Here is a 22,315-nt window from a genome sequence, read left to right on the forward strand (position 1 = left end):
GAATGTTATTTCTGCATTAAATTTGTGGGTTTTATTAATAGACCAGCAGGTGCACTTTTCATCGTATAAATGGCTGAGGCTGTTAGGTAGCTAACAGATGGGAATAAGGCTGGGAACACTGACCGGGCTTGGAAAATTGTTTTTGGAATATCTCCTCTGATAATTCGCTACTGTTGAAAAGTAGCTTTATAGCGGCAAACTTTGTATGCAGCTGGGACTGAATTTTACAGACTACCTTTCTCTGACTTGCTAAAAAGCTAAGGATTGACAACCCCTTTCATCCCACATTATCCAGTGTAGCTTTTAACTCCAAGGAAACTATGTTCACAAATTGATGCTCTGCTCCTTGGGGGTTGGTGCAGAAACATTAAATTGTACTAAAATATTCATATGTGAGTGCATTTAGCTGAAAGCAATTGATGTGCTTTTCTCTAGAGAGCAAAAAGAAATTGCTGTATGGCCCCACACTCCAGCAGACACCCTAACCATGCTTAAGAGTAATTACATAGCTTGTCTCATCAAAGGTACTTTGATGAAAAAGAAACTGTAGTTGGGATGCAGTTTAGTGACATGTACTTCTTGAATGGAATGTACTTGACAGCGTTGCTGAGTAGTACATACTGGATAATTGTTTGATATACAGTGCAATATATAAGAACTCGCGTCAAGCCAGAACATATTTTATTGGGTTCATAGTTTGTAATTGTTTCATACAAGAGATTCCTTCCAATTCCCATTAAAACAATTTCTTTCTAATTCCATTGTCCTTTCATTCTTGCAAAGAAAATAAAATGTCTGAGCTGCCTTTGAAAAGAGGACACGTGCCAAAGGACTTGATCAAACTAGCATGTTTAAATGCATGCCACTGGTAGGGGGATGAACTGATGTACACTGAGGGTTTTCAGTGCAATTTAAAAGTTGACATGAAAATAAATAGTAGCTGACAGCACTCTTGCAAAGTAACTGCCTCATCTTGCGTTGCACCTGTGAAAGATGCACAATAGAGCTCTACAGCATTTGAAATCACTGTAAGTTGCAACTAAAAACTGTTCTTGTTATTCTCTTACTCAAATGTAGCTTTAACTGCCCCAAGACAGCCTAAGGCATTAAAAAAAATTGTTCACCTAAGAAAAAATGAAGTAATATTATATGTCAGCAATTATAAATAATTGGAAGAATCAGTATGCACAGGAAAAAATCTTCATTGGAGTGTTGGTAAGTATCATCCACACAGAGCACTCTGACGTTTATCCAAACAGTGTGTAAATGGCTCTGTGGTTTCTGGAGCCAGTTGTGCAAATTCATGTACGTGAAATCTCATGGACTTTCTGTACATGCCAATACATGTTGGGTACATTTAAATCAGAAATGGGAGTTTAGAGGATGACTAAGAATTATTTCATTTAGATGATTAGCATACAGTGACTCTCCCTACAAGGCATTCTGGAGTCATGTTTTTAAAAGGCTGTAGAAAAAAAAGGGCAATCCTTAGATGAATGCTTTATTTACATAGCAAATGAGAAGTTGCATTCTTGATTTGGAATTTTGCCTTTAAATACAACTCCAAGCCTCAAATGTTTCATATTTCTGTTTAGGGTCGTTCTGATATAAATCTGTGCTTACAAGATTTGAGGTCTCACTTGGGACCCTGGCTCCCACTGGTGTCCTGCAGGATGCTATGCAGCAGGACAAATTATAATTCTGTTGCTGTGTGCCGGTTTACTGGCAGAATCAGCTTTGTCTGCTGCTGTAGCCTTTGTGAGAAGCTTAATGGGTATGTTACGTGCTGATGTTCCTGCCTTCACGTGGTCCCATTACTGACATACCAAGCCCTTTCTGCAGTAGTGCATCTGTAATATAAGTATTTCCTGACTGTGCCTGTCTGCCCTCTGCTTCATCCCCTCTTAGGCTGTTTGGTCTGTTCAACTTCCTATGCTGCTTCTTTCCTTCATTCTGCTCTTTCTTACCATTAGCTCTTTTCTCAGTCATCTGTCTGCTATCCACTTCCTAAAAAGTAAGATTTGTGGCATAGTGGTGACATATGTATAATAAATATTTCCTGTGCAAAATTAAGTTATTGTGAGGGAAGACAACTCTCTGATGTGATGCCATGCCCTCATACCACCAAAACTGTGATTTTCCTTTTTCTCCACTTAAATTGCTTTTGGGGTTTCATTTCATCTTAGACAGTGCAGTGTGCCCCTTGATACAGAATCTCTTTGCTGTTTTGTTATGCTGTGCTTGTGTGGCACAGTGCTTACAGCAGCTCTTCAGTGATAACTGGCCAGTGATAACTGTGTGCAAGCAGCGGGGAGTTGGTAAATGCTACTCCATGTAATGATCTCTGCCATGAATGCCTCTAATTGTGGGCTGTGGACCAGCCACATGACAGCAGTAATTAGAGCAGCTTCCAAGGGTCCAAAAAGCAGGTGTTGGTGTAAAGCCATCTTTGTTGGCACCTGAGAGGTGTGATCCAGATTCTACTTGTTCTGGTTTGTTCTTGGCATGAGTCTCCTACACAGACAAGCCCTGAAAACGAGCAGTTGAATTCTCTCCTTAGAGAGCGCTGAACAGTCCTGAATTCTTATCATTCAGTTGTCGTGTGTCCTTTGTTTCCCCCTTACTAAATAATAATGGTAGAACATGTTTAAATGGTAGAATAGATTTAAAATAAGATTTAAGCAATCAGATCTCTTTTGCAGTATCAGACTACTAATAGGAAGCATCCCATCATTTGTGTTATTTGTGTGTAAACAGTACTGAAGTGATCTACTGTAAGTAGAGACAGTAACGTGGGTTGAGAACTGGCTGAGCTCAGAGGGTGGTGATCGGCAGTGCAGGGTCCGGCTGGAGACCTGTGACTGGTGGTCACTAGGGGTTGGTGCTGGGTCTGGTCTTGTTCAACATCTTCATCAACAACCTTGGTTGAGGGAATAGTGCCCACCCTCAGCAAGTACCTGATGATACAAAGCTGGCAGGAGTGGCCAACATGCCAGACGGCTGTGCTGCCATTCAGCGAGACCTGGACAGGCTGGAGAGCTGAGCAGGAAGAAACCGAATGATGTTTAACGAGCAAGTGGAGAGTCCTGCACCTGGGAAGGAACAACCACATGTATCAGTACAGGCTGGGGGACGACCTGCTGGAGAGGAGCTCTGTGGAGAAGAACCTGGGGGTCCTGGTGGACGACAGGTTGACCATGAGCCAGCACTGTGCCCTGGTGGCCAAGAGGGCCAACGGGATCCTGGCATGCATCAAAAGGAGTGTGGCCAGCAGGTCAAGGGAGGTGATCCTCCCCCTCTACTCTGCCCTGGTCAGGCCTCACCTGGAGTACTGTGTCCAGTTCTGGGCTTCTTGGTACAAAAGAGACAGGGATCTCCTGGAAAGAGTCCAGAGAGGGCCACAAAAGATGATACGGGGCCTGGAGCATCTTCCCTATGAGGAAAGGCTGAGAGACCTGCGTCTGTTGAGCCTTGAGAAGACTGAGAGGGGATCTTATCAATGTTTACAAGTATCTTAAGTGTGGGAGACAGAGGGATTTGGCCAACCTCTTTTCAGGGGTTTGTGGGGACAGGACAAGGGGTAATGGCCACAAAATGGAGCACAGGAAGTTCTGCACCAACATGGAAAAGAACTTCTTCACGGTGAGGGTGATGGAGCACTGGGACAGGCTGCCCAGGGAGCTTGTGGAGTCTCCTTCTCTGGAGACATTCAAGGCCCGTCTGGACACCTACCTGGGCAACCTGCTCTAGGGAACCTGCTTTGGCAGGGGGGTTGGACCCGATGAACTCTTCCAACCCCTACAATTCTGTGATTCTGTGAAGTGTTAGAAGCTAGTGAATGGACCAGTTATTTTGGCTAGAGAGCCAAAAGCCTGTAACCTAGAAGGGCACAGCTTAAAAGCATGATGAAGGCTTTTTAGACAAACCTGGTGGTTTATAGATGTCCTTTTAATGAAACATCCTTGTCTTTCCCAGATATTTTAGTAGAATATATATGAAGGCTTCTGGCTCCTAGTTAGCTGGATTCTTTCCAAAGACTGAACATTTATGTTGTTAAACAGAGCGGTAAGAGTATCTGGTAGTCTAGATGACTGGCACTTAATGAATTGCTCCAAAAAATCAAATCACAGTAATGTGTTTTTAAAAAGAGTTTGTATTAAAGACTATAGGATGTTAGAATAATGTCTTCTGTAACATCTGTTGTTTTATATGGTATAATTAAAATATTTCATTCTTACTACGAGATCTTATACGTACATATTATATTACACTGCAGCTGTGGTTGAAATGGGTTGATCTCCAGTGCTAATCTACACACTGAAAAGCAACTAAGACTAAGAAATTTTGGGTATCTTCAACAGCTGTGTGGTTTTGTGCAAATATGTAGAGTAGATTCTGTGTTTCAATTTCAAAGCAAGCCAATTTAATATGAAATACTTCATTCCTGCGCTGTTACCCTTCCATTTAGTTGTTACAGGAGATAGTTTTTCTTAAAAAGTATAGAATATTCTTCATTCAGATTTCACTGTTTGTATTTAAAAGCCAACATAATAGGTGGAATCTGTAGCTGTAGAAACATCAGAAAGCAATTGTCTGTTTTCTGGAATTGATACAGTGACTATCGGGCCTATATGGAAGATGCAGTCTGCAATTTCTCTGCATTTGAACACCTTCATTTGCCAGCCTCTTCTGTAGTCCGTCCCTGTTCTACAGCTGTGCTGGGCTTTGTTCTGTTGTGTTAAAAGCCACTTAGCTGGAATGTGCATCTTCAGTTGCACAGGATGAGATCACTTTAATTTCTTGATGTAGATCTGCGTGTGCTTAAATGGGGACTAACTGTGGCATTTTTGAAAAAGAACTTCTGCTAGTATTTAAGGTTGCATTTTTCTGAAGTATGTATAAATACAACCTTGTAATTGTTTTTGACAGATGATCCCCTAGATACTTTTGTGTGTTCCAGTTGCTGCTTTTATGATGGATTTAGTGAGAATAATTCCTGTATTTTTTTCTTCTGTAAAATTAGGTAGGTGAGCAGTGCAGGTTTGACTGTTACTTGACATGGTGGTGATGAAAAGCTACCACCGAGTTGAAAATATACTTGGTTTTGGGTAGGTTATAGCCTGGCTAACTTTTAGCCCAAGGGGGAAAACTGCTTTTCTACTATGAATTAAGACCATCGATATAGAACGCTTTACTTTTCCTGTATTGGGAATGCAAGTCTCTTTAGATGTGCCGGGTTGGCAGTCCAGAAGTGTAACGATTCAATTGCATGGTGGTACCTACCTGGAAAGTACTTCTTTTCTTATCTGGTGTAGGTGTTGATAGTGAATGGGGGAAGAAAAGCATTAGGGCATGTGGTGTTGGGCATGTGTACTGTTGGAGAGTGTCCAGAGGAGGGCGACAAAGATGGTGAAGGGCCTAGAAGGGAAGACTTGAGGAGTGGCTGAGGTCACTTGGCCTGTTCAGCCTGGAAAAGAGGAGGCAGAGGGGGGACCTCATCGTGGTCTACAGCTTCCTCGCAAGGGGGAGTGGAGAGGCAGGTGACCTATTCTCTGTAATCACCAGTTACAGGACCCGCAGGAACGGTGTTAAGCTGAGGCCAGGGAAGTTTAGGCTGGATATCAGGAAGAGGTTCTTCACCGAGAGGGTGGTCGCACACTGGAACAGGTTCCCCAGGGACGTAGTCACTGCACCAAGCCTGTCTGAATTTAAGAAGCAATTGGACTGTGCACTTAGGCACACGGTCTAAACTTTTGGGTAGACCTGGGTGTTGCCAGGAGTTGGACTTGATGATCCTTATGGGTCCTTTCTAACTTGGGATATTCTGTACGTAAGTAATAGAAACTATCACTACAAGTGGAAGTTGCACTCACAGACCCCGGTGTCTGAAGTATTTTATCCTGCCAGATAGAAAAATTTATTAATGGTGTAAACACCTAAATTTCAGCATTATGCATTGTCTTATTTTAGAAGAATCATGGAGGGAGGACTCAGGCAAAAGAGTCTTGTTTTTTCTCTTTAGGAACTGCATTTATGTGGTCATAGGTTATCTTGCTTAATAGCTGTTTTGGGAATCTCTAGGTATATGGGTAGCACTGATTGCCCTACCCTGTAGCCAAGCAGTGTCTTGTGTTTGATGCAGATCCCCGTTTTTCTCATCTGTCTTTGGCAGACATTCCTTTGGGATTCTCCTTTTACAGCTGCATTGCATCCAGAAGTGGGAAGGGGAACAAATCGTGAACTGACTTTAATATTGAAAACTACTCTCATGTAAAAACTACTGTATGTAATTGATCTTGAGTAAGGTTTGTGAGAGCTTACTCAAACTATGTTGTGGGTACCAAAAATGTCTCATTTTTGTTTTCTTCTAGGAACTTTATATTGCCGTGGGAATATCTGGAGCAATCCAACACTTGGCTGGGATGAAAGACAGCAAGGTATATAAAGTTGGATGTGGTAGAAGAGATTCTTGAGGAAGGAAAAGAGTTGACTTCTTTGTTTTTCATCAGTAATTTAACAAGCTTTCCAATTCATTCCGTGGTAAGATTGAAGTTTTATCTGCTGCTTTATACCATGCCTCTAAGCCTTGCTGAAAAAGATTCTGTGGTGGAACGACTAACACGGTAGAGCAACTATTGCACTAAGACTGAAGTATTAAGTAAAAGAAGCTAATTGACTTGTTTATTAAAAACCAACATACACACACTTGCCTGAATTCTATACAGTAGTTCCATTTGTGTTTATTTCAGAGTACGACATATTAATTCATGCATAACAATATGTAATTTGAATTATGAACTTAGTATTCCATAAAGTAAAAGATGTCTCTGACATTCCTGCATTTAGCCATTCAAATGGAAACCTATTATAAAATGGCAGTAAAACTTTAAAAGGTTTAACTCATTAGTTGCCAAAGTATATCATCTGAAATTGGAATTGCCAGTTCAGTTCACAGTGCAGTGTTTGGAAAGAGGAGCAGAATTACCTGCTGAATCATACTGTTAAATGCCAAACGTCAGACAATGTAGGTTGTCCTGTCTCTTGCCAAGTATTTTAAGAAATGATTTATTTTGTCTATGTTCAGGGAACATATCACAAGTTTTAATGGCTTTGAATCTGTTTTCTAGCACCCAAAAATTTGATGAGAGGCTTTTATAAAACTATCGCCAACCAAGGAAAAGATTATAAAACTTTACAGGCAGATCCTTGAAATTGTCTTGTGTTTGACCAGTGACAGACTGTAATCAGTTTATGTGACTGGTATTTGTCCTCACAATCCAGCCTGCATGGTAGGATGGTCCACACTTTCTTAGGATTTAGTTCTTCTTGAACATATGATTTAAATATCTGGATTTGGGAGATAGCACCCTTTTTGGTGCCTCAGCTTTCTACAATGGGAGCGGAGCTGTTTTTGCCTTAGTCGACGCAGTGGAGAAAAAACAACCAGAATGAGAAGCTGAGGATGAATGATGGGCAGAGGTAATGAAGGTCACTCTTGAGATACAGATACTATTATTCACATTTCTCTAGTGGTGTATTCTCACTGTTCTTAATGGAAACAGGGTTGCTGTGGTCTCTTGCAGCACAGCAACAGGGAGACAACAGGGACCATCACCAGGGAGAGATGGCTAAAGCAGCCCTGACGCGGTACTATCACAGTCGTCCCCGTTGTCCTTAGCTCCCCCTGGACTCTGCTAGGAGTAGGAGCTGATGGGCCGCAGCATAAAAAATGTCTTTGTTTCACAGCATTTAGTCTCCTGCCTTGCTTTTGGGTGAGGGAGAGAATGGGTGGGTGGGATTAAATCAGGCACGGACTGAGAAAGGTGTACATAAAGCTGCCTAAGTCTTGATTTGACCCTGTTTGCAATTATCTCCTGTTTCATCTCAGAAAAACTACCAGCCATACTGGAAACCTATTACTTCATGTGCCAGAATTTCCTTTGATATTGTGTAGCAGTATTGGCTGTGCTGTAGCAGTAAGACCTCCAGCTTTTTGGCTTTTTTTTTTTTTTGGCTTTTTCGGTGCCGTATTTGGTACTTTGAGATGTTTATTATATGAAAGAAGTATAGATAAGATTTGTCAATATTAGAGACATACTTAAGATTCATTTCACCCAGAGATGATAATTTTTCTAGTGTAAACAAATATGTGCATTCTAAAGTTGTTTTACTTGTGTTTGAAGTGTATTCTGCATTCCTTTTAGGCAAAGCATTAGAGGTGTAATTACGGAAAAGATCCCATTTATACAAACATAAAAGAATTATGCAGCCGTGGAAACTGTCTCGGGAGTGTCCCCTGCCTTCCATCAGCACTGTGAATTATCTGGCATTGTGAACTTGCACACTTAAGAATATGTTTTCCAGAGCAGTCAGATGCTTTCTACCAAGTGAAATGTATAATTTATTTGTCCTTTTACAGCAAGGTAGAAAATGCAGCTTTTGAGGAGGCCTGGTGAATCCTTGTTGCTTTCTTCCCTTATTTTAAATTCCCTCCTGAGGTAGTTCCAGCCAGCATCTGCTCTAAGGGATGTAACTTCTGAAAGTTTTGTAGCAAACAAGGTGATGCTTTTGCTTCTTACTATGGAAAGTCTGATTTTAGTGATGAGGTAGAGAACCAGATCTCAGTACAGAGGTACTTGAACAGACGGAGACGGAGGAAGGACTGGGCTGCCAAACTTAAAGCTTTACAATAGATGTTTTTCAAGCAACGGGTGCTTCTTTTTTTTTGTGTGTGTGAATGTGGCACAGTATTTCTTAAGGAGCCTTCCAGGGCTAGTGGGGCTGAAGAGGGGAGCATGCAGAGGGAAAGTCAGCTGGTTTTGTGGCTGAAGGTATCCTTTGTGTTGAAGTAGCAACTTGTGGGAATTTGCTGTACCTGTGCATTTCTCACCTGGGCCAGGTGAGAGCAGGGGCATTGGAGCCATCTGCCTGCCCATAGCCTCCTGCCTGGTTTGGCTGGGCTGATGACCCAGGTGTGTGCTTTGCCATCTCAGCTGGATCATTTTCCTGCCTGCCAGAGTTCCCACAGCCTTAAGGACAGAGCCAGCAGTCCCCAGGGTGTCACCGACAGCAGGCCCCAGCATTAGCCCCTCAGGCCTCATGCTCCTGCGAAGGGATCTTGGAAAGCATGGTGGGGCCTTAGAGCATGGTTAGATAAGGTCCTTACTGAGTTAATGTCCTGGGCTGACATAACCTAGGTTTTGTTTCCTGTACTGTAGAGCTGTTAGCAGAGGCTAGTGTTCACAAATGGTGTAACTGAAATAAAACAAGTACCTTTTTGGGGAAAATATTGCAGGGGAAGCCTTACTGGAATACTCGCAAGTCTTTGCTTGTGAGCTGGCGAGCAGGCAGCAGCAAGGCTCTGCTGTAGGTACTTCCTTGCGTAAAGGATGCGGTCCTTCTTTATAGTGAGTCACAGGATACAAAAGAGCTGTGAGGAAAGAATGTTTCCGTGGGCTTACGAGTGCAGGATTTGTGAACTCACATCTTTGAGTTACTGCCATTAGATACATGGTACTGAGCTATTAATTTTGTTGGATGAGTATATTCAGTGGAGGGAGTAAAGCACGTGAGAAACATGAGCCGTGGCTACCTGGGAATGGCAGATAAGCCTATGAAGTAAATGTTGGGTTAGAGCTGTCCTGAGGACTCCTGTTGCCTCAAATCAGAGTTCATATTGCTGCATTTAGGTGGAAAGGCAGTTACCAGAGTGCTGTGGTTTAGACCCATTTGGTGTCAGGCTCATTTTACGAGCTGTCGCGGTTTTGATTTTTTCCATCCTTTATGGAGTCTGCCCATCCTGGTGTACATTCGGATGTGGACACCCACTTACTTTGCTGGAAGCTGTCACAGATGATTACAGAATGATTTACCTGTATGAAAGAGTTGAAATCAAGGCATTTTACGGACCGTTGTGTTGGGATTTAGATCACATTTGTCTACTGTATGTTTTTCTACTGTGCGACACAGTAAATCATGTGGCACACTGTAAGTACAGGGGCCTCTGGCATCATTTGATAATACGTGTTTTAAATGCTACCTGATTTATTTCTGTAATATTATGGCTTTAATAGTGCAGATAATCCGCTGTAGTATTTTTTTTCTAAAATAAGGTTCTTATTTTGAACGAGGAAGGATAGCCCTGATGTGTGCTACAAGCACGGAAGGGACTTTTTAATCACTGTTATGAACACGTGGCTCAGTTTTGGAGACTTTCGTAATGGTGGGTTTTAGAGGTGTTTGTGTTTTTTGTTTGCTTTTTTTTTTTGCTTTTTTTTTTTTTTTTGCTTTTGTTTGCTTGCTTGCTTTTTTTTTTTTTTTTTTTTTTGAGGTGGAAAGGAAAAGCATTTTAAGTGTTGCGATCCGTTATCCTCTGTGTTTGCTGGCTAGGAGAGAAGTTAGGCCATGTTTTGTAGATGAGACCTGTCTGTGTAATCTGACCCTAGATGTAAATCACTATAAATTCACACGGTGCTTTCCTGTTGCTTGCAGACCATTGTTGCTATTAACAAGGACCCAGAAGCTCCAATTTTTCAAGTGGCAGACTATGGACTGGTGGCAGACTTATTTCAGGTAAGGCTAAACTTGGAAATGCGTGGGATAAATCATTCAGATATGTAATGGTATCTTAAATAGGTAATATAATCTACTAAATTTTAAAGATGTTTGTGGCAGGGTGTTTGCTCTGGGTTTAGTTAAGGAGTTGGCTTTATGACTTCATTATTTTCAGTCTCAGAATTCAGTGCTTGCCAGGATAATTTTGGGGGGTGGGTTTCACAGTCAGCCTGCCCATATTCTGGTACTCGGATCACGCACTGTTCTGAGAAATAAGTGCATGTAGATATTTCAGATGTGTTTTTAAGCTTCAGAAAGTATGAACGTGCAGAATTAGCAGCGTCTTTACACTGCAGTTCTCCCTTTTGCCTGGGCTCGCTGCCTTACTGCAGCTCATGACAAACTGGCAGTTTTCTCCTGGAAAACTGTGCTGTGAAGTAGACCATGTCCAAGTGCCTTATGGCTCACAGGTGGGAGCCTGTGTGCATGGCCATGTATGTGACTGGCGTGGGCTGGTAGTGGCTCTGTGGAGAGGCATGGACAGAAACTCTGCCAGCACTTAATGCCATTCCTGAACTGATGCCCGCTGGCTCAACAGCAAGAGCGGGCCTTTTCGTAAGCCAGAGACAAAGTCACGTTCTGAAGAAACACCATGTAGACAATTTCCTTAATAAATTTTGTACGAATGCATTATTTCCACCTAATGGAAATGTAGCGCTCTTAAATAATTAAGAGGCTCTATTCAGCAGGAGGGAAGCGGGGAGTGCTGTGAGCTGGGGTGACCCACAGCCCGTGGAGTTGTGTGTTACGCATTGGAACAGGAGGGCAGGGGCTGCCCTTTGGGGGGGTTGGGTGCTTCACATGGAGACTTTGGGGGGGACAGAGGGGAGAGCAGGTGCTACCCTGGCACTGGTGTTTGCAGGCAGTGCCCGAGATGACGGAGCTCCTGAAGAAGAAGTGAGCAACACTGCTGGCCCCTGCGCTGCATTTTGCGGGAGGAAATGACAAAGAAAAAAAAAAAAAGAGTACTGGAGAGCACTGGTGTCAGCATATGTTTTTGCTGGGCAGTGTGGGTTGGTGGGACAGGTGGTAAGAAGGAATAATAACAAATAAAGGATTGTAGTGTAATGAGGGCCTGTCGCTGTGCTTCTTGTTTTTTCTGTGTGTAGTAGGTGATGGGATTGGGACAGCAGGTGCTGCGTGTGGGGTGGGTACTGAAGAGAGACAACAGGAAAGCAAAGAAAGGAGAGGTATGGGAAAGAAGGAATGATGGAAAAAAGCAGAAGGGAAGGTAGGAACAATGGAGGCACCAGTGTTTGTCAGTGTTTATTGCCATCCTTACTCCCTCCCAGCTATGTTCAGCCCCCTGGCAGGAAGGATGGCAAGCCAGGAGGCCAGGTTGGGCCCAGGCTGGCCACTGGCTCTGTCCTGCCCCTGGGCCCTGTGGCTCTGAAGTCGGGGACGGTCCATGCACCTTGGGGCTGGGCCCAGGCTGAGGGCAGGACAGGGCTGCAGTCTGTTCTTCCCCCTACCAGGTACTGTGGGTCCGTGTGGGCTGAAGATGGCTGGGAGGTCCGCTGTGTGTGCCCGAAGGACACCGTAGGTCTGGGCTGGCCCGGATATGGAGGTGGGTGGGGTGGTTGGGTCCTGGGGGCACCAGCGGGGAGGTGCTGGCCTGGCCCAGCGCTGGCAGCCACTCCAGGAGATGCTCTGGGTTGCCTCCAGTATCGGGGTGTTGCCTGCAGCAGCCTGATGCCTCAGCACTGTGAGCATGCCTGCACAGTGAGCGTGTCCCTGCAGCTCTTCTTATGTCTTGGGGACCTTGCCCAGCGGTGGCTCAGGGGGCCCCAGTGCCGCGTACTTCTCATCAATGACTGGGGCCCCCTGTGGACAGTCGATGAGCGGTTTGAGCTGGAAGACATCAAGGCTGTCCTGGTTCCTGCGGTTGTAGATAGTGAGCTGGTGGCCCAGGCTGGGGCTGGCCCTCACTGAGTCTCCTGGGCTGGGCAGCTTCAGGTTGACGGGGTCCAGACTCCTCTGAGCCAGGCAGACCTCTTCCGACAGGGAGGAGAGAAGCTCCTGCACCATGGCTTGTGCCACCTGCTGCTCCGTGCACATGTGGTCAGCCCGCGGCCTGGTGCCAGCCTCTGCAGCATCCTCACAGGTCACGCTGCACTCTGGGGAGGAGCCCAGCGTCTGGCTGCTCTCACTGCACGCCTGGGTACCGGAGCTGACGGTGGAGCGGGACGCGCTGCCTGAGGTGATGCTGGCAGACGTCCCGGTGCTGTTCAGCCGCAGCGGCACCTCCACGGTGAACATGTCGGAAGAGATGTTGGGGTGATGGACGTCAATGGCAGCGGTGGTAACGACGCAGACGGCTGCCTCGGGAATGGCGCTGTCTGCAGGAAGGGTAAATGTAAGCTGTGTTACCAGAGGTGTAGCAACACGCCTGGACAGACAGAGTCAAGCTCATTTTTGTCTCTATGGGTTCCACAGGACAAATTACAAACAGGCTCAACTTTAAGGTTCTTAGAGGCCCTGGAGGCACCTGCTTTACGAACTTGGGCCCATTCTTTTACACGTCCCTTTAGCAGTGCCTTGGAAATGCCCCAGCCGTGCGCCCCTTCTAAGAGCTGCCAGAAGCACCGACCCTACTGCGAGCAACAACCGGGGGGGCGCCTCCTGGGAGCCCGCGCTGCGCCCACCCCGTGTGAGAGGCGCGGGGCCCACGCGCAATTTAAAAGCACGAACGTGGGGGCGCCGCCAACGCGCACGGACACGCGGCCCGCCCCATGGGCAGGGTGCGCGCCCTGCTCAGCCCCTCCCCTGCTCGTGCCCTTCAGGCCACCCCCTCGCTCCCGCCCCTTGTCAGTGTCCCCTCCCCCCGTTTCCCTTTTTTAAGCCGCGCTTTTTGGTCGTGCCCCTTTTAAGAACTTCACGCGCCGCGATCCCCGGAGTCCCTTTGCCGTCGTTGCCCTTTTAAGAAGCCAGTGCTCGTGCCCCTTTTAAGCCCTCCCCACGGCCCCGCCCCTTTTAAGAACCCCGTTCGTTCCCGTTGCCCTTTTAAGACCCTACAGCGCCCTGCCCCTTTTACGAGCCCCTTACTCCCGTTCCCCTTTTAAGGCCGGCCCGGCCCCCTCCCCGGTTCAGCGCCCCCCCCCCCCGCGCCGCGCCGTGTCCCCGCCCCGCAGCCCGGGTCGGGCCCACCCCCAGAGCTGGAGGCGGCAGAGCCGGGCCCACAGGCGGCCGGCACCGCGAGGCGGGGCCCACCCAGCCCGCAGCGGCAGGGCCCGCACACACCGCTGAGCGGGCCCCACCGGTGCAGAGCCGGGCCCAGAGCCGAGCGCCGCCAGGAGCCGGGGGTCACCCACCCTCACTGGTGCGCCCCAGGGCCCGCAGCTGGGTCGTAAAGGCCCTGGGGCCTTCACCGGCCCCTCTCTAAGGCACAGCTCCAAGAACCACACTTGAAGCCCCGGGCTCCACCACCTCACGCCTTTAAGAGCTGGGACCCAGAACCCCACCCTTTGAAGAGCTGGAGCCCACTCCTGGCACAGCACTGTCACAGAGAAACCCAACAGAGCAGAGTCAGAATAGCCCGAGCTGGAAGGGACCCATAAGGATCATGGAGTCCAACTCCTGGCACCACACAGGTCTGCTCAAAAGTTTAGACCATGTGCCTAAGTGCACAGTCCAATTGCTTCTTGAATTCAGACAGGCTCGGTGCAGTGCCTACGTCCCTGCGGAGCCTGTTCCAGTGTGCAACCACCCTCTCGGTGAAGAACCTCTTCCTGATGTCCAGCCTAAACCTCCCCTGCCTCAGCTTAACACCGTTCCCGCAGGTCCTGTCACTGGTGATTATGGAGACCAGATCAGCTCCTTCCCCTCCACTCCCCCTTGCGAGGAAGTTGCAGACCGTGATGAGGTTTCTCCCTGCAGCTGCCTCTTCTCCAGGCTGAACAGGCCCAGTGCCCTCAGCCCCTCCTCATACAGGGATGTCTTCCCCTCTAGGCCCTTCACCATCTTCATCGCCCTCCTCTGGATGCTCTTCAACAGTTTTACATCTTTTTTGTACTGTGGTGCCCAGAACTGCACACAGTGCTCGAGGTGAGGCCGCACCAGCGCAGAGCAGAGCGGGACAATCACCTCCCTCGACCACCTGGCAATGCCGTGCTTGATGCACCCCAGGATCGGGTTGGCCCTCCTGGCTGCCAGGGCACACTGCTGGCTCATATTCAGCTTGCTGTCAACCACAACCCCCAGATGCATGTTTGGGTTTGATTTCTGGGACAGAGCTACATCACTGGTCAGTCTCGCTGGGTTTACAGCACACAATAAGATGTAAAAACTCAGTTTACATTTACATTTTAAAGCAAAACTTACCACTGCTAGGTTCGTTGTAGTACCGACTGATGTAATTATTCATGTCATCCTCTGAAAAAAAAAAGGCAGCACCTGATTAAATGGTTGAAATGGCAGACTGTGAAACACTCTCCTCTGTCCTCCATGCCCAGAGCACCACCTGAGCTATCTGTGTGTTGTCAGGCCGTAGACCAGGTGTGATTTGGGACACTGCCCACAGACCCCACCAGCCCCAGCGGCTGACAGGAACCAGCTCAAGTGGGGCTTTTCCTTTGGAACATTTCTTTCTTGGACCTGCCTGGGAATTGGACCTGCCTGATTAGCAGTGTGTGGTGTGCTCTAAAAGCATTCTCTGCTTTTAAGTGCTGCCTCTGATACCATGTTTCAGAAAACCGTGCTCATCATCCCTTTGAGCCAGATTCCCTTCGTTCCCCTGGGGCCCTGCGGCTACAGCCCTCCCTTTTCACAGCACACTGCGGTTTGCAGGTGAAGGAAACAGATGTTTTCTGGGGAACGCATTCTCCATGCAACAAGACCCAAACCACTAAGCACTCTGTACCTGAAATAGCTGCACTCATAAGAAGGCAATCTAACCTGACACTGAAAGGGAACATGGTCGTTTTCCTGGTTTCATTGGCTCTTAAAAGCTTTTTTGGCCCTTGTTGATCTTTAAATGCCTGCAGTCAGAGGTGTGCTTTGTGCTAATGTCTGCGTTTGACAAAGAGGCCTCAGAGTAGCTCAAGGCAATGCCGCTGGATTAGGAGTACATTGCAAGGCTTTTCAGCTATCTGCTACTAAAATACACTTCATTTCTATCATACATAATTCATGCTCTAAATGCTACCAAACTTGCCAGCCTGTAGAGATACCGGTTCTTGCTCAGGCAGGGAACCTTCAGATCCATTCAGAAAACACCTGCATATGTGTAGTTTTTGGTAATGTATTTTCATCATATTTAACTCGCTGTCTACCTCTAAGCTTTACCCTTTGGCCTGGCCATGTGTGTGACCACTTGCACGCACAACCAGCACAGCTGCCTGCTTTCAGGTCCTGTCATTGTGTGATGGCCCCATTAACCTCATCGCTCTCTAGGTGATTTTATGTATGTGTATATTTCTCTCTATGTATATATGTGAATAGTATCTCCAAACACACGCATGTTTCTGTGTGTGTGCATATATATATATATTTACCTCAAGTAGTTTCTCATGAATAAAAAGCAATAAAGAGCACTGGAATAACAACAGCAGGATAAATATTTCAACAACAGATTAAGTTTCTGAATAATTACATTAAATGAAACTGCCAATGGACAAACTTATCTTAGCCATATGGGGGTCACAGCTCTTTGGGGTATCACAGGCTATAAACAATTCCCGTTATCTCTGATTATATCCTTCATTACTGAAAGCAAGGAGCTTAAAAAGACAAAGACACGGTGAGCAGGAAAGTTTTTCAAGGCATAAGCTATAGGACCAACCTACTGACCCCCGAACACTTCTAGATGTAGGAACAGCAACAGGAACTAGGCAGAAACACCACCACAATGTGACCTGGCAAGAAACGGACACAGCCTTACTGTGCCACTGGGGTGCAGTAAGAAAGGAAGAGAGAAGGGACATAAAGGAGGAAAAATGCATGCATTTCTGAGAGCACACTGGTGGTCCACAGGGGAAAATTCCCCGGTGAAGCTTTAACCCTCCCAGGGAGTTTTCCCCTGCAAATTGCCATGCACTGGAATTTCAGCTTGCTCTGACCTTGGTCATCTGAACATGTAACCAAATTCTCAGCCAGACGTTAACTCCTCTCCTTGGCAGACCAAGTGTAGCTCACTGCTCACCTGTACGCCCATTTATGAAGGCACATGCATGCTCCCTAGGCTGTGCTGTGCCTAGTTCACCTTTCTGGTCTTGCGTAAGATGACCTGCGTGGAATTTTTTTCCGCTCTGCTTTGCTGGCCCCAAAAGGTGTCTCCTCTTTTCCCTCTAGCAACACGGAAAGTTTGTGCCAATAGGAAATACGAGCAGCCAGCTGGCGCCTTGCGCAAGACTTCCATATGAAGGCAGATTGCCTCACTGGTGCAAGCTGCAGCGCTCACATGACTTCCATTCACACGGGCTCTGGAGAAGCTGGATGGATGCCTGAGCACGTGAGATAATCCACCATGAGAGGAACTGTCAAAGTCGGCTTGCACAGAAAACAGCAACAGGTTCAGCCTGGTTCTAAGGAATGAACCTGAGATGGAAGTCACTGTCTGCAAGGAAAATCCAAGACATGGAATGGGATCCATTGTTAGCAGATATTTCTGGGACAGAAAACCAACATCCTTAACTGATGAGGTATTGGGTTGGTTTGGCCCTTGCTTTAGCAGATTGTGCTGCAAGAGCACTGTGGGCTGAGCTGAACAGGGCTGAGATGTAAGACATCTGTGAGTGGCCACGGCTGATGGCTTTGGGTGTGGGATGGCCTGGGGGACCTCTCAACATTTTTTCTTTTCTCTGTAAATATGGATTGGCAGATCCATATCTGAGCTGGCTTGTGACAGGCAGCTTGGAGCAAACACAGGAGCCTGGGTCTGCCTCTGCAAAACAGCTTCATTTGTTGCAGCTAGAACACCATAATTTGACAAAGAACATGGATACTGATGAAACAAGAACTTTCAGGGTAAACACCAGGGTAAGATGAGAATAATTTAAGGAAATGGATTCAAAACCAAAATATTATACTGGTCTCTACTTTGGGAAGTGATAAAGAGTTTCTACCTCGCCCCTTTGGTATGAAATTCAGGAGCCTCACTTCACTAACTACCCACACATGTACTTAACCATTACTTAAGGTGTAATTCCTCTATTTCTGTCCAGATATCAGTGCAGAGAACCCAAAAGCCTAAAACCAGCACCTATGGGAGAAGCCAAAGCCAGTCTCCTGCAAGGATTCACGGAGTTTAACGGCCAAGTGGAGCGCACATAAGATATAACCGCTCCCAGGCGGAGGCTTCAGAGTAGATACATTTCAACATTTGAAAAAAAACTATATTTTATCTATTGCTCTGCAGTAACAGGGCTCTCTTCAGATCACTAACGGACGATCACCAAAGGAAGTGGCTTAAGAGCTGGAAAATCAGAAGTGTTAAACCAGCTCGGACTGCCTTGCAAGCAACAACTGTCAAAATGCTTTCTGGTGCCCCACTTTGCCTTCCCAGACAGCTTATCAATAATCTGATGGGGAGCCCTTTGAAGCTCCAGATTTTTTCATATTCTATTGCCAATATCCCACTTCCTTCACTTGCAGAACGCTGAGGACCTACGGGGAGAGCAAGTTTTACTTTGCTCTAAGCAAGAACATAAATTGCAGCAGTTCCACAAAGAAAACCACTTCCCGATAACCCCGCAAACATGGAAATTCAGCTCCGAATAGCTAAAATAACCCTCCTGCAATGGGAACTAACAGAGTCGGGGATCTAGTTCTTGCTCAAATGTGTATAAGGCTGGCACATCAATTTTAAACTACTGCAGAACTTCAAGAATTGCGATGATATATGCAAGAAAATGAGGAATTTCCTCTAGAGACCATAATTCATATATTATGGGAGAGATTACAGAATAATAAATTTTGGAAGGAAGTATTAATGGCTATATGGTGTGTGGTGAACATGGAATTCCCTGGAGCCTGGAGGTTTGTATACTAAATAGTAAAAATGATTTGTGCAGGAGCAGAAAATGTTAGATGTCATGCTGGCCATGACCAGCTTCATACTGCACGAGGCAAAAATTCATCAAGAAAAAAATCATCATTTAGAGAAGAACAGAGGCCACACAAGTGCAGCGCAGAGCGGGACGATCCCTTCCCTCGAGCAGCTGGCAATGCCGTGCCTGATACACCACGAGACACGGTCGGCCCTTTTGGCTCCCAGGGCATGCTGCTGGCTCATGCTCATCTTGCTGCTGACCAAGACCCCAAATCCCTTTCTGCGGGGCTGCTCCCCAGCCTCTCATCCCCCAGGCTGAACATACAGCCAGGATTACCCCATCCCAGGTGCAGAATCCAGCACTTGCTCTTGTTAAATTTTATACCAGCTGGTAATTACCCAGCCCTCTAGTCTGCCAAGATCTCTCTGCCAGGCCTCTCTACCCTCAAGGGAGTCAGTAGCTCCCACCCACAAACTTAGCACGCATTCAAGTCCCGTGTCTAGATCATGTATAACAATTGTGAAAACTGGCCTTAGCATTAAGCCCTGTGGGACCCCGCTGGTTTACTGGCTGCCAGAACTAGACGGGAACTCTTGCCTCTCCCGGGCTCACACCAGCAATGAGGGTACTTCACAAAGAGAAAGAGATCCACAGAAAGAGAAGCTGGGTGGCAGTATGTACCGAAAGCTTCCAAACAAGCTAGTACGTACAGCACTCTCCTGGTGCAGGCCACAGTGTGTCTGCACAACTCCCTGAGGTGCTGCGCATACCACGTGGTGCTGGGGTTACTTGGCTTGCTTTATTGAACGCTGCACTGAATGGTTCCACAAAACCTGGTATAAATACCAGAGTACAAGCTACAGCTACAGCCCCTGAGGAGCTTCAGCTTATGCACTGTCCCATAAAACTCCTAGGTAGGGAAATGAGCAAAAAGACTGAATGCTCTTTTATTCCATAACCCATCCACGATGAAGCATTCTGCACTCAATGTTTCCATTGTTCAGTGCAGACAGGGGAAATGAGATTAGCCTGAGATGGAATATCCCGTTTTCTCTTGCCATATGCTCTCTAGCCAACTAAAGCTTGCTGGTTTGGCAGAACCCAGGGCTCTCCAAAGATGGTGATTTTTTGAAGACTGACAACGTTTTTGGCACAAACACATGCATTCCATGCCATACCCTGCCCTCAGGTGTTGTACGTAGGGCTCGTGTTCTGCCAGAGCATAAGAGAAGGGACCCCCCAGAGACTGTTTTGCTGGCTTGTGGCTTTGAATTGTAGCTTTTCTTTTAACAGTATTAGCAACCTGGTCCTTAAACTAGTCACTGTAATAGGCAATTACAGACAGTTTTCAAAGCTCGCAAATGTAGCACAAAGGATGATTAACTGCAGTCATCACTCTGGAGTCTTTAAGGAGGAAAAACACAGCTAAAAGAAAGTGGACGCAAAGCAATTCCTAATGCAGTCTGATAAGAGAGAGCAGTAACTGGCAATATATCAACTTTAACCCAAAAAGTCAGGGGTGAAAACACTGGTGGCTTACGCTTCCATGCAGAACAAGTGGTGTGGGAAGCCCTGAAGATAGCACAGCCAGGGTAACTACAGCACAAGCAGGAGGTGCAGAAATGACCTAGAGGAAATGTCTCGATAGCCTCTGCTCTGCAGAGCCACGCCTGATGAGCATTTCACCGGTCTGATGGGAGATCCTACACCAACCTGATAAACCCATCCCATGCTGTGTAAACAGGGGCCCCTTCAGCTGAGGACATGCTCCTCTTCCATCAGGTGTACCCCATGCAAAAACCACGCAGAATCCATGCTGACTGTTGACTGCCTCAGTTGACTGCTCCCTGGATGGTGAACTACAGCACTGAACATTACTGCTCGGCTTGTGGTTTCTCATGCAATCTGCACTTGGGCGCCTTTTCAGTGCTCCACCACGATGGTACTACCACAGATGGTATAAGGCCTCGCTCTAAGGCTCTGGGAAATTTCTTTTGTTCAACTCCTGCTTCACTCAACATAAAGGACAACTGTAAAACATTCAATGACCTAAATTTAGCTTCTGAAGAAAAAACACTGAAAATGATGTAGCTATGAAGGCTTTGTATGCAGTATATGATAAAATGCTCAAAAAAAATATTTCCTCCTCTGTTTTTAGTTGACCTCTGGGAATCAGAAATTAATTCTATATTCTCAGTATGAATGTTTAAATATAGCATAACTGCACCTTATCTGTTATGTGAAGTAATGCACCTTTTCTTATTTGCTGGACATACTTTTCCAGTAAAAAGCATTAATTGCTCACATCACGTAACCTTACTGAACATAGAAATCACTCCTGCTTTGTTGCATGTATGGCCAGCATTTTACAGAGAGAAACAAATAATGAGTACTTGTGTTAACCTGGAAGTTGGACTGAATACCTTGCACAGAAAAAATAATTAGACTAACCTCCACAGCACTGTAGTTTCAGCAAGCCTTCTTATAATTGAGCACAACACTCTCTGGTTGTGCACAGTTGTCCAAATGTAACCCTCAAGGAACACATGCATAAATTATAATATATCCACTGGGGAAACCTCTGAAATCCTACAGAAAAGGGGGAAATGCATTTCAGGGGATAGCCTGCTCAACTGCCTGCTTTTAAACACAATTTCGAATCAGGAATAATTAATAGCTGAATTGTGGTTAGCGCTTGGCTATTATTAAAGAGGAAGAAACAAACAACTTCTACGTGCTTTCATTACTGTGTAGAGAATGAAAAAAATATAGTTTGAAAAAGTTTGGTGAGCTTTTTCTCTTAAAATTTTGATTAAGATACTTCTGTGCCTTAAATTCTAGAGTGTGGCAAAGATACCAGGCAAACCTGTAATTCATATCTATTCACATACTGCTCATCTACCAAAATGACCAAACTAGGACGTCCAGAGAAGATTAACGTATCACCATGGTGAAAAATGTTGTCTTCTCTGGGATATTACGGTAACCATTAGTGAAACCATGACACATTCTGTCCTCCGTTGTGAGCATTGGGGGATCACGGGACAAAGAGCTGTCCTTTCAAAGAAAGACTTCTGCTCTAGATTTCAGTGACAAAAATAACACGGGTCTAAGCAGTAGTGTTCCCCTGAACAACACACCTGGCCCAACGGACAGCTCACAGACCACCCACAGGACTGCTGCTCACCACAGGCACGTAAAACTTTGACAGGTGAGCAGGAGCTGCCTACAGTGTGCAAATGCTCCTTTTCTGGCACCAGAGCTGCCCTGTCCAAGCACAGGTGGGCTGCCCAGCACTGGCAGTTTTAAAGCACCAAGTGAGAGAACAGTCTCTAGGCAAGGCAAGCTTCACAGCTGGTGCGTGGGCAGTCGCCCAACCCTGGTAGGCAAGCTGGGATGCGGGGCAGTGAGCAGGATGGCTGGGACTAGTAGAAGAGAGACAGTCTTGTATTCCTTAATTCACAAAACATAACGTAGCTCACAGAACAAAATGTGACACGCAGGTTTCTATGGATTTGCATGGCTGAAATTACATAGCTATGTCTGTATTCCTCTTACACATATATACATGCTCCTGAGTACCTCCCAACAGACATGAGACTCTTTGCTTGGATGAAGATGGACTCAAAAAATGGCCAAAAATAAAGGGTAAAAAACTGGCCAAACTAACTCCCAAGGTATGTAACCTATGTTGTCACAATATTTACAGGTGA

At 46.1% G+C, this 22,315-nt stretch overlaps 2 protein-coding genes across 13 annotated transcripts in view; one reads left to right on the forward strand and one right to left on the reverse strand.

The window, feature by feature from the left end:
• The window catches only part of ETFA (electron transfer flavoprotein subunit alpha), a 42,710-nt gene extending 31,028 nt beyond the window's left edge, over window positions 1–11,682 (forward strand). For all 3 annotated transcript variants that reach the window (XM_084531818.1, XM_084531819.1, XM_084531820.1), the window contains exons 10-12: window positions 6,372–6,437; window positions 10,492–10,572; window positions 11,477–11,682. In XM_084531818.1, the coding sequence (XP_084387944.1) occupies window positions 6,372–6,437; window positions 10,492–10,572; window positions 11,477–11,515 (186 nt within the window). In that variant the 3' untranslated portion in view covers window positions 11,516–11,682. The remainder of the gene's footprint in view (window positions 1–6,371; window positions 6,438–10,491; window positions 10,573–11,476) is intronic.
• A 185-nt stretch (window positions 11,683–11,867) lies between these two features.
• The window catches only part of TMEM266 (transmembrane protein 266), a 102,498-nt gene continuing 92,050 nt past the window's right edge, over window positions 11,868–22,315 (reverse strand). For all 10 annotated transcript variants that reach the window (XM_084531802.1, XM_084531810.1, XM_084531805.1 and 7 more), the window contains 2 exons: window positions 14,935–14,985; window positions 11,868–12,953 (listed from right to left, as the gene is read on the reverse strand). In XM_084531802.1, the coding sequence (XP_084387928.1) occupies window positions 12,361–12,953; window positions 14,935–14,985 (644 nt within the window). In that variant the 3' untranslated portion in view covers window positions 11,868–12,360. The remainder of the gene's footprint in view (window positions 12,954–14,934; window positions 14,986–22,315) is intronic.

This window comes from Aythya ferina, assembly GCF_964211825.1.
Source record: "Aythya ferina genome assembly, chromosome: 11".
Lineage (NCBI taxonomy): Eukaryota > Metazoa > Chordata > Aves > Anseriformes > Anatidae > Aythya > Aythya ferina.